Source organism: Corvus hawaiiensis, chromosome 7 (assembly GCF_020740725.1).
Source record: "Corvus hawaiiensis isolate bCorHaw1 chromosome 7, bCorHaw1.pri.cur, whole genome shotgun sequence".
Lineage (NCBI taxonomy): Eukaryota > Metazoa > Chordata > Aves > Passeriformes > Corvidae > Corvus > Corvus hawaiiensis.
Window position 1 is genome coordinate 33,503,816 of NC_063219.1, and position 12,852 is coordinate 33,516,667.

At 39.3% G+C, this 12,852-nt stretch overlaps 1 protein-coding gene across 11 annotated transcripts in view; it reads right to left on the reverse strand.

Moving 5' to 3' along the window:
• Positions 1-12,852, reverse strand: part of NCKAP5 (NCK associated protein 5) — a 379,214-nt gene that overhangs the window by 51,732 nt on the left and 314,630 nt on the right. For 10 of the 11 annotated variants that reach the window (XM_048309430.1, XM_048309431.1, XM_048309429.1 and 7 more), the window contains 4 exons: positions 10,793-10,897; positions 7,137-7,325; positions 2,830-6,674; positions 1,954-2,131 (listed from right to left, as the gene is read on the reverse strand). In XM_048309430.1, the coding sequence (XP_048165387.1) occupies positions 1,954-2,131; positions 2,830-6,674; positions 7,137-7,325; positions 10,793-10,897 (4,317 nt within the window). The remainder of the gene's footprint in view (positions 1-1,953; positions 2,132-2,829; positions 6,675-7,136; positions 7,326-10,792; positions 10,898-12,852) is intronic. The other variant, XM_048309435.1, reaches the window with a different exon arrangement.

Genomic DNA, 12,852 nt, shown 5'->3' on the forward strand with positions numbered 1-12,852 from the left:
GTAAACACAATATGAAACTCAAAAAGTGAAACATATAAATGTAACTTAATCTTCAAAAACAATATAAAATACTCTGTTTCCGTGCTAACAAAAGCATGTATGGTGTAGCAGAAGTAATGCCTTTTCACCATGACTAACATGTCCTTAAAAACTAAATAGTATAATTAGCATATCTCCATTATTTACATACATTAAGGACAATCTTTGTAGTTCCCTCATAAAATGAAGTGTGTTTCTCGAAGATATACTTAAAACACTATTATTGCAGCATTTAGAAAGACTTCACAAAATGACAGACAAAAAGCACAGCAAATTATTGCAGCATTAGAAAATAATAAGTTAGAAAGAAACTGTAGAAGCAGTGTGTAGAGTTTTTTGTACTTCTGTACAGTGAAGATATACCCTAAGCTGTCAGGACCATATTAAATGGGGCATAGTTAAACTGAGTGGCTCTGATAAGGGGCTCTGCTTTGCTATCTAAGTTCTAGATCAGTTGGATTGAATTTCCTGCATATTGCACATTTCCAGACTTTCATTCTCTCTCTTTCCTTTCCGTGACACTACAAGGACAGCCTTAGATATGCTTATAATTTGTGGTTTTATAATGCAGGAGATATCTACATTTTCAAAGAAGAGATGATACCAGAGGAGTCAGGAGGAAAGTTTTCAAACGCATTCACTTTGCATATGTTCCCTGTAAGTTTTTAAAAAATGACCTTGCAGATGTTTCCAGGAAAGACATCTGTATTAAAGTAAAAAAAAAAAGAAAAAAAGAAAAATTTGCCTGAATTTGAAACATGTATGGAATGCCTTGACTTCAAGCATCCTAAACATCATCCCTAAGCTGAGCTTTTTCAGCTCCCATTATGAAGCTTTTTGCAATGCTCCCAGAGAATTTGTATTTCAGATTCCCTCAGATGAAATATTTGTATATGCTGCACTTCAGTAACTCGGTTCTATCAGAACAACAAAAGCAACAGCTTCACAGTAAGCATTATATTTGGCACAAGTTTCCAGACTGTTAAAATTGTGGTTATGGCTAATAATCATCATGATAATGTGGACAGGACAGCTATCTCAGGAATGAGGTAAAAAATCCTATAGGGCTAAAGCATCTCTGTTCTCCTCGTGCTGGACTTTAAATCATCATAGGATAGGCCCTTGCTTTTTAAAGGCAAGACACTGCTCATTAAATTCTGAGGTTAATTAAAAGAAGCTTCACCAGGAAGGGCACCCCTTCAGCCTGACTTTAGGTTACAATCCTAGACTCTGTGTGAACGCTTCTCAATGCAGTAAAGTTAGTCCAGAACCAGAATCTAGCAGCTAACAGAAAATAAGATGATTTTTCTTCTACATTGCAACATTCCTCCTCTCTGGGTTAATTAAATGATCAGGTACAGTTAGTACCTTATTGAAGAATAAAACTAACTACAGGGCATTAACAGGGAGATTTTTAATGGCACAAAGAGAGATGCAGGTCCAATGTATGTTTTTGCTTTTGAACATTCCTTCTTGAGTGACAAATATTCCCAAATGTGGTGAAATACTTTGTGTTTTCCACATCAGCTGTGCACTTTTTGGCTTAATGACTTCTATAACGTTCAGAGGAATGTTCAATACTGGCATGCAATTTTCAGGGAAAGGGGGAAAAAAATTAAAAAATAATGGTCCTATTATTTCACTCTACTACAGTATGATTATAGCATCATTGTGCATGTATCTTCACTGGAATTGAATTGCCAGCAAAAGCAGTAGGATCTTCATGACTCTCTGTATAATGTGGCCTATAGTCAAGCTGCCAACTTCTGTATTAATTCGCAATCCTCTAGCTACACAAAATCTTTCTATCTTATATATAAACAGTTATTATCCTGTTTGCCTGCAATGGCAATAAGAAACACATCTGGAAGTTAAAAAGAAGGTAATAATGTTTTCGTGTACTGAAGCACTTACCAGGGTCTGATTCTGCATTTCCATATCAGCTTTTGTGTTGCTGTTTTTCTTGTGGTTTCCTTGAGAGCTGATAGAGTTGCCATGAAGAGAGGAGCCCTGGGAGCTGCCCTTCGACACACTCCTGTAGGAAACATTATTTGATCCACTTTCTGTCTGCTGAGCTGCTTTCTTATCAACTCTGCAGGTAGAGAGTGATTCCTCTGATAAATTGCATTGCCCTTCTTCAATCACTCTACTTTCCCATTCCTTTAATGTTTAAAGTAACCTCTCTGTATCTTTCTGTCTCTAGACCTTTGAGTGATAAATGTTTCTAACTAGCCTTGATCAAACCTGTCACTTGCAATTTCAGGTAGTATATCAATTTAGCCTTTCACATATAATGATTTATATTATATTTGGGACTGTTGTGGGACAAACGTGAAAACACAATATACCAGTTGCTAAGTTCTTCTGTGACCAAAGGTTGTGATAGCTAGAAATTTAATTAATTCTGACAGGTTACCAAATATGTATTTTCTGGTTACAGTACAGGAAGATGGAATACATTAAAACATGTACCTAATTACCCTCTATCTTTACACACCATCTGCTTAGATTCTTGATTTCTGGAATAATTTGAATTATCAGCTTGGATGTAATTCACCTGTCTTTAATTTCAAAGACCAATGGTTTGGTTAACAAAGTAACATGAACAAAATTATCATCTCATTGTTAATTTTTTTTTTTTTCCTGTAGAGATTAAAGTCCCAGCTGTGCACCTACTGTTTGCTACTGTGCATTCTTAGCACAAAAGGAACATACATTGAACTTTGCATCTGGACATCTGTAAAGCTACATGGACATCAACACATCCCAAATTGTGTTCTGGAGTTTTACCTGTTTAAAAGCTCTCTCATAAAACTGTCTTTTGGTGAGTAGGCAGCTGTGGTGGAACCTCTGACTTGTTCACACTCAATCTCACCAGGAGGGTCTTGGGAAGGCTTCATAAATTTGCTCTCCATGGCTAAAACATCACCATTGTCTGTTTTCCTGTTAATTTCATTTTCTATTTCACAGTGTTGTTCAGTTTTCTTTTTTTCTTTTCTTCTCTCTAATTTTGCCTGCTTAATTCCAAATCCTGAAACTTTTGCATCCTTTTTTTCCACTTTAGTTTTAGGAACATCAGTTTTCCTGCTACTCAGTGCTGGGAGCTTACTCTTTCGGAAGCCAAACCAACTGGCTATAGAAGGTCCAGTCTTTTGTTTAGTCTCCACAGTGGGGGATTTGGTTTGTCCCTGACCCTTTTGCACATTTTCTTGAATGCATAACATGACTTTCTCCTCTATTGTAGGTTGCAGAGATGGTGAACTCAAAAGATCATTAACCTTCTCAGAGGTTTCTGCTAATTTTAAAGACATTTGCTGCCTTCGTGACTTTGTTGCTTCCAGTTTATGAGGACACTTTACTCCATCAAAGCTTTGGAAGGACAAAATTTGTTGGGAAGATACAGTAGCTGAGGCTTCTAACTCCAATTCTGCTGACAGAACATTTTTTTTACCTTGAGCTTCGTGCTTAAAGCTTTCAGTGCTTTTCTCACTCTGCACAGATAGACTGCGTGCATCTTTCTGAGAAAAGGGTTTGTTTCCATCACATTTTGAAGCATGGTGAAACTGGTCTACTTTTTGAGATGATCTGAAGGGCAGTTTGCTTGGGCTTCCATGCTGGCTATTGCAACTAGTCATATTTCCAAGAGAGCCTTGTCTAGCATAAGAATTTTCTGTGGGTTTAGTAGTATATAAAAGAGTCTCTGGTGTCACTGCTGACCCAGAAATAGCCTTGCTTTGAAGCCCTTCCATGGCTGAGTTCTGCCTTGTTAGAGAATTCCCTCTGTCAGAAGTGTTTGTAATAATCTGAGTCCGTACTTTCCCAGGACCTTCTGTCACAGGGGCAGATGGCTTCTCCCCTGTGTGAATGCTGAAACTCTGACTACGAGCTTTCGCTCCGTTCATGCCCAGAGCTGGCTTCAAGTGTGACTTGTTGCCAGAAGAAACAGACCTCTTAACTAATTTGTTTTCTAATCCATCTCCTCTGTCTACCACCAAGCTGCAGTTTTCATGTGAATGAGCGGATGCTGTATCCATACTAAGTCCCACAGCACAATTATTTTTTACTTCAGTATCAGACTTGGAGTCCTTTAATTCCACATCCGTTGCACCTTTGGTGGTTACACACACAGACTCACTTTGCTTGTACTTACTGGAACTCACATTACTTTTGGAGGCTGCATTTATACTGTCTTTTTCCTGCTTCCCTGGTACAGTAGAGCTCTTGCGGAGAAGCTGGGGAGATTTGACAAATAATTTCAGTCCCACAGGGAGACGGGTTTTCATTCCTCTCTCATTAGAGTTTTGAGTAGCATGTGCAGCATCACCGGCATGAAACAGTGTTGAAGGGAAATTGTTTACCTGAGATAGCAAAGGCTCACTTGTGCTTGTTGTGTGACATTGAGGAGTTGTGGGGAGAATGTTTGGCATCTTTTGTAGCTGATCCACACCACTGTCACTGGAAATATTGTTTTTGCTGGAATATGTGTCTTGTGAAGAAGTTGTTTCCAATGACGGACAACCTAGCGAGAAGGACCTGGCTGTTTGAAAATCTGTGCTGGAATATTCACGATTTCTGTGGAGACCCAGCTGATTAGGGTTTTTTGGGCAGATTTGCTTTGTGGAAACTTTGGAAAGTCCTTGGCACGCACTGTGGGATTGCTGAGATGTGCATTTATTTTGCATAATTCCTTCTGCATTTTCTTGAAGGTAAGATAATTCAATTTTGGCCCCAGAAGATACATTTTTTGCTTGCATTTCATGACTAGATTGATTATGAAAGCCAGAGTTCACAGTTCCTTTTAATGGAGATGATTTCAGTATATTTTTTGCTGTTTCAGTGGGACGAGCTCCTCCTAACTTTACTGCTAGAGGTGGAGAATTAGCATAATTAGGCCGAATCAACAAGGATGTTGACCTGCCTGGAGGAAGGGGTGGGGATGGAGACCGGGCTTCTACAGCAGCTAAATCACAATGAAAGTCTCTGGTTGGAGGTTCCCCATAGCTACTGGGCTCTATAAGGTGCTGAGGCAACAGTGGTGATGCTAGACTCTGACTCTTTGGATACTTTGACCCATCTCCTCTGCCTGGACGTTTCAAGTCAGGCAGGGGGTGGGCAGGGGGCTTTGGAACCTGAAAGTCGACTTTAGAGTCAAAATGATGAGGTGGGCTTTGGGCCTTTTTGAATCTTGAAAGCTTTACAGGTGGCAGAGCAGGTGATTTCTCAAGGGCTGTGGGGCCCACTGGTAGAGCTACAGGTGCCTCCCCACTCTCAGTCATCACAGTTTTTTGGGGAGAAAATTTACCTCTGCTGGGTATTTTAGTTACATTTGGCTTTTGATTGATTCCTGCATGCACAGTGGAGCTTGAATTGACCTTGCATGATGCATCATACACTGGCTTCACTAGTTTTTGTCGTGAAGTATTTTGCTGTGTCACTCTTCCACAGCGTGAAGATTCACTGCAGGTCAAGGGGACAACTGCATTTTTATTCCCTGTATTATCTTCAAGAGTGTTTTTCCCAGTTTCATCTTCCTGTCTTTCTAAAGCACTGTAGTTTCTAGCATTGGGTCCTGGCTGCAAATCAGTTCTTCCCTGAGGTATAAGTTCAGTGTATTCTGCACTGGACGTAGTCTGTGGCTGGTTGATTGAAATCTCATTTCTTGTTACAGTGACAACTCCAGTTTGATGTGAGCTGAATTCAATTGGCTCACCATCCTTAGCATCATATATTACTGTAATGCACTCTTCAGAAGAGGTCTTTTTTATAACCTTTTGTTGTTTAATGAAATTACATGTCTTTGGCCTAATGTCTGAGTGAACAGGTATCTGGTTCTCTTCTTTGTCAGTAGATACAAACTGAGAATTCTCCGTGACTTTGAGCAAGTCAGAGGTCTTTGTGTACCTCTCAGGAAAGGGAGTTGATAATAAATCTGATGGACTTTTCTCATCACTGCTTTCTATATGCAATTCATCCAAGACTTCATTGTCATCAGTATCTGAAAGCTGAAAATTAAAGTCCTTCCAGCCCATATTAGAATGGCTTTGATCTAAGTGTAATTCAGGCAGCTTTGCTCTGGTGCATGATTTTACTTCTGCCTGAAATCCACTGACAAAACTAGTCAATTTTTCAGGTCTTTCCTTTGAATTAAAAAATGAACTTCTTTCTGGCAAATGTTTCCTTTTAGGATCCCAGTCAAAGAGACTGTCAGAAATGCTATGAGTTAATTTGTTACAAGAGGTCCTGCAGTCTTTGCTTGGTACTTCCTGTGGCAACAGTAAAGACGAAGAGTCATCATCTGCATCATCATGTGAATCTGAATCATAAGAGAAAGTTTTGTTGTGTTCAATGCAAATACTTCCCATTTCCATTGGCTTACAATGGGTCTGTTCACTATGGCTGCCACATTTAATTCCAGGGGAATATATTCCTTCGTTGGAGTTCATGCAGTCTTTGTAACCCCATTTTGATATTACTGAAGGTGGTTCAAGAAATATCTTTTGCTTCTGTAATTTCTTCAGCCCTTCTAAGATATGGTTTTCCTTGATACGAGTTGGAGGTAGATCATCTGCAGGGCTTGAGAGGTTGCTTGGGAGCGAAGAACCAATGCTTATTCTTTTATCCCATCTCACGGATGACTGTCAAAACAAAATAAAAATCACTTTTGTTACTCACAAAGTGCTGTCAATAAAAGTGTTCCATTTTGGTAAAGAGATACAGGAGTTGCATAAGGGCATTACATTCCACTCTTTGCCATTTATAGCAAATAATTTTTTAATAAAGGATTTCACAGTGGTGTGAAGGCTGTGGTGCATTAAAAACCTGTGGGAAGAACAATATGAATGGAAGGATTAAGATAAAGAAGAAGAGCAGTTTGGACTATGAAAGGCAGAATAAAAGTCAGAACAAGTGAGGACACTGTAAGCAAGCTGGAGTGATAAAGGAATCATTAAAAAAATTAAATGGGGGGTAACAGTTTAGTGACAACTGTTTTCAATATAAAAGAGAGGAAAGTAAAAAAACTTCTGAAGGCAGCTTTTCGATTAATCTTTTTTCAGATTAACTTAAACTAACACATGTAGAAAAGTAATTTGATTTACCCTTTTACTTGTCTTTCCATCATTCCAAGTGTAGGAGGAACCACTGGAATATTCACTGCAAGCGCTTGAGAGGGAGAGTTCACTGCTACTGCAGCTGCTCCGGGGATACAGGCGGCTAGAACCTGTCATATTTAATTGACTCTGGCATTTCAAGACAGGTATGGTGGATTTCACATTCTGCTGGCATTCCTAAAATATGAGAAGAAATAGAGGTACCTTATGGGTAGAAAATCATTTAACTTCCCCTTGATTAAGAATGGCAAAGAAAAGGCAAGTAAGCCAGTTACAGCTTCCTATTATGTGATTTAGCATCTGGTGAATTTAATACACAGAACTAAATTAAAAATTGCTAACAATTTCATTTGTCGGGGGAAAAAAAATCCACAATCCTCAATGTTTTCTTCTTTACTCTTGAACTAGTATTCTGCTCTTCTTATGGTAAAGATTATTCTGAGTCTATTTGAATTATGCTTCATACATAAGCAGCGTGCGCTGGTAAGATACAGAAAACAAAGTTATAAGAATACAAGTACATCTTGACAACTGCATTATAGCCCCACAATGTAACAGATGAGGCTGCACACCCTGGACAAGGTAAATTAATTTAGTATCCCAAGCAGAATGTCCACTGAGAATGGAATCTCTCCATTACAGTCTAATTTTGGTTTCCTATCTAGTTCAAAGCTTTGTCGAAGAAACTCTCTGACGTAGGACAATCCATCTTCGTGTCGCTCACAGACAGCTGAAGCCTCTTGCTTATGCAATTTATTGACACTTTATGGCTGCCTTTAGTACTTGTGTAGTTATCGCCCCTCTCCAAATGCAATTTCAGCTGACTGTGACTAAGTGCCAGCTTTGAGGAAGAGAGTAATGAAGAGTAGATAGCACTTTAGGTAAAATATTAAACCTCTGTAGGAGTAGCTAGGATGCCTTTAATTTGTTTTCAAACTAATACTCTTGAGCCTAACAGCATTAGAGCTTCTTTAGTGTTAAGTGCTTGCACTATTCTTCAGTTTCCTTACAGAATCAGACATCTTTTTAATTACCAGGAACACCAGACATGACTACATGAAAAGAGGTTGTAATGAGGTGGGGGTCAGTCTCTTCTCCCAAGCAGAAACTGATAGGACAAAAGGAAACAGCCTCAGGTTGTGCCAGGGGACGTTTAGATTGGATATTAGGAAAAATTCCTTCACTAAAAGAGTTGTCAAGCAATGGAGCAGGGAAGTGGCTGAGTCACCATCCCTGGAGGGATTTAAAAGCTGTGTCGATGTGGCACTTGGGGGCATGGTTTAGTGGCGGGATTGGCACTGCTGGGTTAATGGTTGGACTCAGTGATCTTAAGGGACCTTCCCACCCAGTGGTGGGTGAAAGGCTGGATTTGATGATCTTAATCATAAAGGGCTTTTCCATCCAAAGGGAATCTATGATTCTGTGCCTCCTATGCATAAAACTTCCCTTTGGATTTCATTAAGGCAAAGTGAAACAATATTTATTGATTTTTGTATGTAGATATACCTCAAATTAATTTTGCTTAAATGGAGAATTTACCTTTACAGTCAGGAAGAAACAAGAAATCTAAAGTTATTGAATCCATAAAACAATTATCAAGGCTGTGTTTGCCATAGACACAGCTTCTTCATGGAAATCTCTGGAACAACACTCAGTTTGTAGGCACTTTGCATGCACTGACATGCTTTTTTGGCCTTCTGCTGATTTCTTCCATTTATTCCCCATGTTCCTCCCATTTACTATTACTGGGGTTGAACCTTTTTTCAGCTGAATGGGAGAGAGTAGAATTTTTACTGCTGAGGAGTTCATCAGCACAGATGTTCATCGCTCAACTGACATCATAATGTTCTGCTTTTGACAAACCTAACTACAGGGCAAATCATTATTCTTTGTCACAGGCAAAACCTATGAATGGGAAAATCATTCAGAGGCACCAAGAACACATTTCACCTCTGGGAATTACTGGTACATGTTCTCCTAGGAAGTCAAATGGATGCAGGCAGAACAGCTTTTAAATCCAGTGGCTCTGGGAAGAAGACATCTTTCAGCATCAAAGGCAGGCTGATGCCTGTGTTTTTGGCTCTGAAGCAGACTCTCTCGCTTTGTTGAGACAAATTAGTCTTTATTTCTGGCACTGTGGTACCCCTGGGGAACCCTCTGCCATCAGCTTCCTCAGCTGTTGTGGTGTCACTCCTGGTGAGGGTGACTGTACAGAGGCCAACGGCAGCACCTGCTTGTTCTGGCTATTCCTCTGCATTTCGGCTCTGACATTGGGAAAACATCTCATGGAATTCCTGCCCCATACACTGGGCTGTGTCCCAGCCACCATAGCATTCAAGGGACAGATGCCTGTAAATCCTCTCCTTTAAGAATCTCCTGTAGGAGGAAAGAGATCAAAGCACAGTGACAAGTGTGGCCTTCCTGTCATCTTCAGCTAGTCTGAGAGCCTCTCCATCCTCTCACTTTGTTTCCTTTGCACCTAGGAGAGGAGAAAGGCTTTTGGTCCTACAGTTCCAGCAGGGGGAAAAATGGAGCTATCTAAGCAAGGCTAAAGAACAGTATATTACTGTAATCATCTTTAAGAGAGGAGAAAATGTGCAAAAAATATCATGCCACTCCAGATTATGAAGTAGGGTATCTACTCAATTTCTAGACTGCATTCAGATCACTTAAGAGTGGAGTTTTCCCCTGCAATTTGCCTTTATTCTCTAAATTATCCAAGAAAGTACTTTGAATAGCATGTTTATGATGCATTAATTAAATACATTTAACTTGCATATAGGTCTATTAACTGACATGGTGAAATTTTAATTTTTTGTAATCATGACTCTTAGTCATTACCTTTAATGAAATTAGAGTAAAAAGGCCTGAATGTAGTATTACAGTTTAAAAATGTAATTTTCACTAGAAATCAGAGAAAATTGAAATAATCAGACCATTAAAGACACAAAACTCTATATTAGAGCAACTTAACCTGAAGGCTTAATTAAATATAAGGCAAAGGGTTGTTAGCATTTTTGTGAACCTTTGAAACAATGCCTTTTCATTAAAGTAGGTATTACAAGGGAGATTACATTTTTGTTGACACTACTATACTTCAAGATCAAAGGCACATGCAGGTTCAATGTTCTGTTCTTGTACTCTTTGTTTCCCTGTACGTGATTTTTGTTTTTTAAGCTACTTTTCTCTTTGACAATGAAACATGAAAGCCACGCTGGAGAACATTTTGCCAAATAAGCACAAAGCTCACTCCGTCTGAAAAAAAAATGCAGAGCCCATGAATTTTTAAAAGTTCATACATAATATATCATAAAAATGGGATGAATAATATGGGGCATGGGCTTTAATAAAAAGCTCCTTGACCATTTCTCAGAGATTCTGAGATGTAATCAATACTCAAAAAGGTGTATCGGGGACATTGCTAAGATTTATGCTTTTTTTGCACACAGTGACACTATCTGCTCACTATATCAACCGAGGACACAATATTGAATTTCAGAGAACAGAAGGAAGCAAAAGTATTGTTATCTGCCTCAACAGGGTTTCAATTCAGAGATCAGCTTTATGGCTCTTCCCTGACACCAGACTTGAGAGGCGAAGAGGAGGTTCCAGATGAGGGGTACAAGGGCAGCACAAACACTCACGTGCATCTGAGCATCAGCACTTCGAGCTTGCACCAGGCTTCGGTTTCGTTCTACTTCTGAAAGCAAATCCCCAGATGAGAGGTCCAAGATGCGTGAATGGAGTTTCTGGAGGAGCAGAAGGGAAGGAGAAAAGCATAAGCATTTGACAGATATGCAGCAGATCAGCATTTTTAAAATTCCAAACTCTGCTGTTAAATTTCAAGGGTAATGAAGAGCCTGAGGTAAAAGAGGATTTGTTCTAATTTGAAATGTTGTTCTTTGTGCTTACTTTGTCCAAGACTTCCTGTCTGGAGGACAGATCATTCGTCATCCAAAAAACTCTACTTTTTCTTCTAGTCACTGCTTTGCAACTTATCATTACTTCACACACAACAACAACAAATGAATATGAGTCTCACCATTATCCATAGAGTTTGACAGGTTTCAGGAAAAAAGCATAAAAATGAACTACAAAATTAACATTTATAAATCAATCAACATGTTAATGTTGTTTTATTTACGAGCTGTTACACCTTGCTTGAATGATTGCAAAAGTGACCCTATTTTTAACCAGCATTGATCTGCTGAAGGCCTCCTCTGCACACATTTTAACTCAAAGTCATTAATGTCATCTGTTAGGAACAATTAATGTGAATAGAAAATAATTGCATCAGGGAACTGGGGACTCAGAGGATTTTGTGCATTAATATTCACATGCTGTTTGATTATATACACAGTTCTTCTCTCAGTTTTGCTTGGAAGGATGGCTAAGCTTGTGCCTTTCCCTCCATGTTCACCTGCACACTAATTCTAGGGCTTTCAGTCTGCATTAAGCCTGATTTGTTTTAATTGCAGTTTCAATAAAATCCATGATTTATGTGAATGCCTTGGCCAATGACTTCAAAAGAAGAAATATCTGCAGTCTTGTTAGTCCTGGGCCAACACACCATGTAACAGGCAGTATGGATCTGACTCACGGTCCATTGAAATCAATGAAAATGGACTAAAAAAGTAAAAACCAAGAAAAAAGAACTTTGGATCAGGCTCTTTTCATTTTCCCATTAATTCTCCAGGCTTGCAACCTAAGAGACCACATTTACCCCCTCTGCTTGGAGGAACAAATGGCGCAGACCACCCTGCCAGGTGCTTTGCCAGGGGACTCTGAGGGATGCAAACCTTGGAGATTTGTCAAGGCAGTGTGAGTGCCCCATCACCCTGTCCATCCAAAAAGACTGGCCAAAGAGAGAACAAGAATCTTTAGCCAGAAAACCCTCCACACACTGTAGCAGTAGCTCTTTGCAGGGCTCTGAAATGTGAGCCACACCATATCTTACACCCTGCTACTCCCCAGCCTGCTCTCTGGGTACCCACTGCAGAAATTAATCTGCTAGAGAACAAAGCAGGCAGCCATTCCTACAGCCTCTGTTATCTGCATGCTCTGCTTCAGGCTTCTGTTCCGCACAATATACGAAATATTTTTAAAAACTACTTATTATAAATTTGGGAGTCATTTCTCAAGAGTTACATATTCATCTAGGTTTATTAAGGAGGTAGTTTGTTGCAGAGAGATTATGAAAAATATTTTCAATGATCAGTACTCTGTATAAATATATATTGTCCAATAAATTGCTGAATAGATTAAAATGCTGCAAGCACTCAGTATCCAAGATATGTTTCATTATAAATATTAACTACATCCAGGCTATGTGTTTTTTAGCATCAGTGATGCCTGGTTATTCGGCATGCACCTTTCAAAGTTCTGCTATTGGTATTACTGTCAGGTGCTTGTTAAAGATTTAAACTCCAGGTAAAATGCCTGCCCAAAGTCACAGATTTACTGACTTTGTACACTTGTTCCTCTTGACAATAATTCCAACTGCATCACTGAGCCACCAGAGAATTCTACTGTTCTCAGAACCAACAGTCACTGGTGCTATGAACAAGTGGTTTGCAGACAAATTAGTTACTTTCTCCAGGGATACCAGTCATCTGAGATATTTTAGTGGAAGTTACAATAGTCAGACCCGTGCATTGGAGATGATGACTGGGGACATTTGAGATGGATGAACATTTGTTAAGTG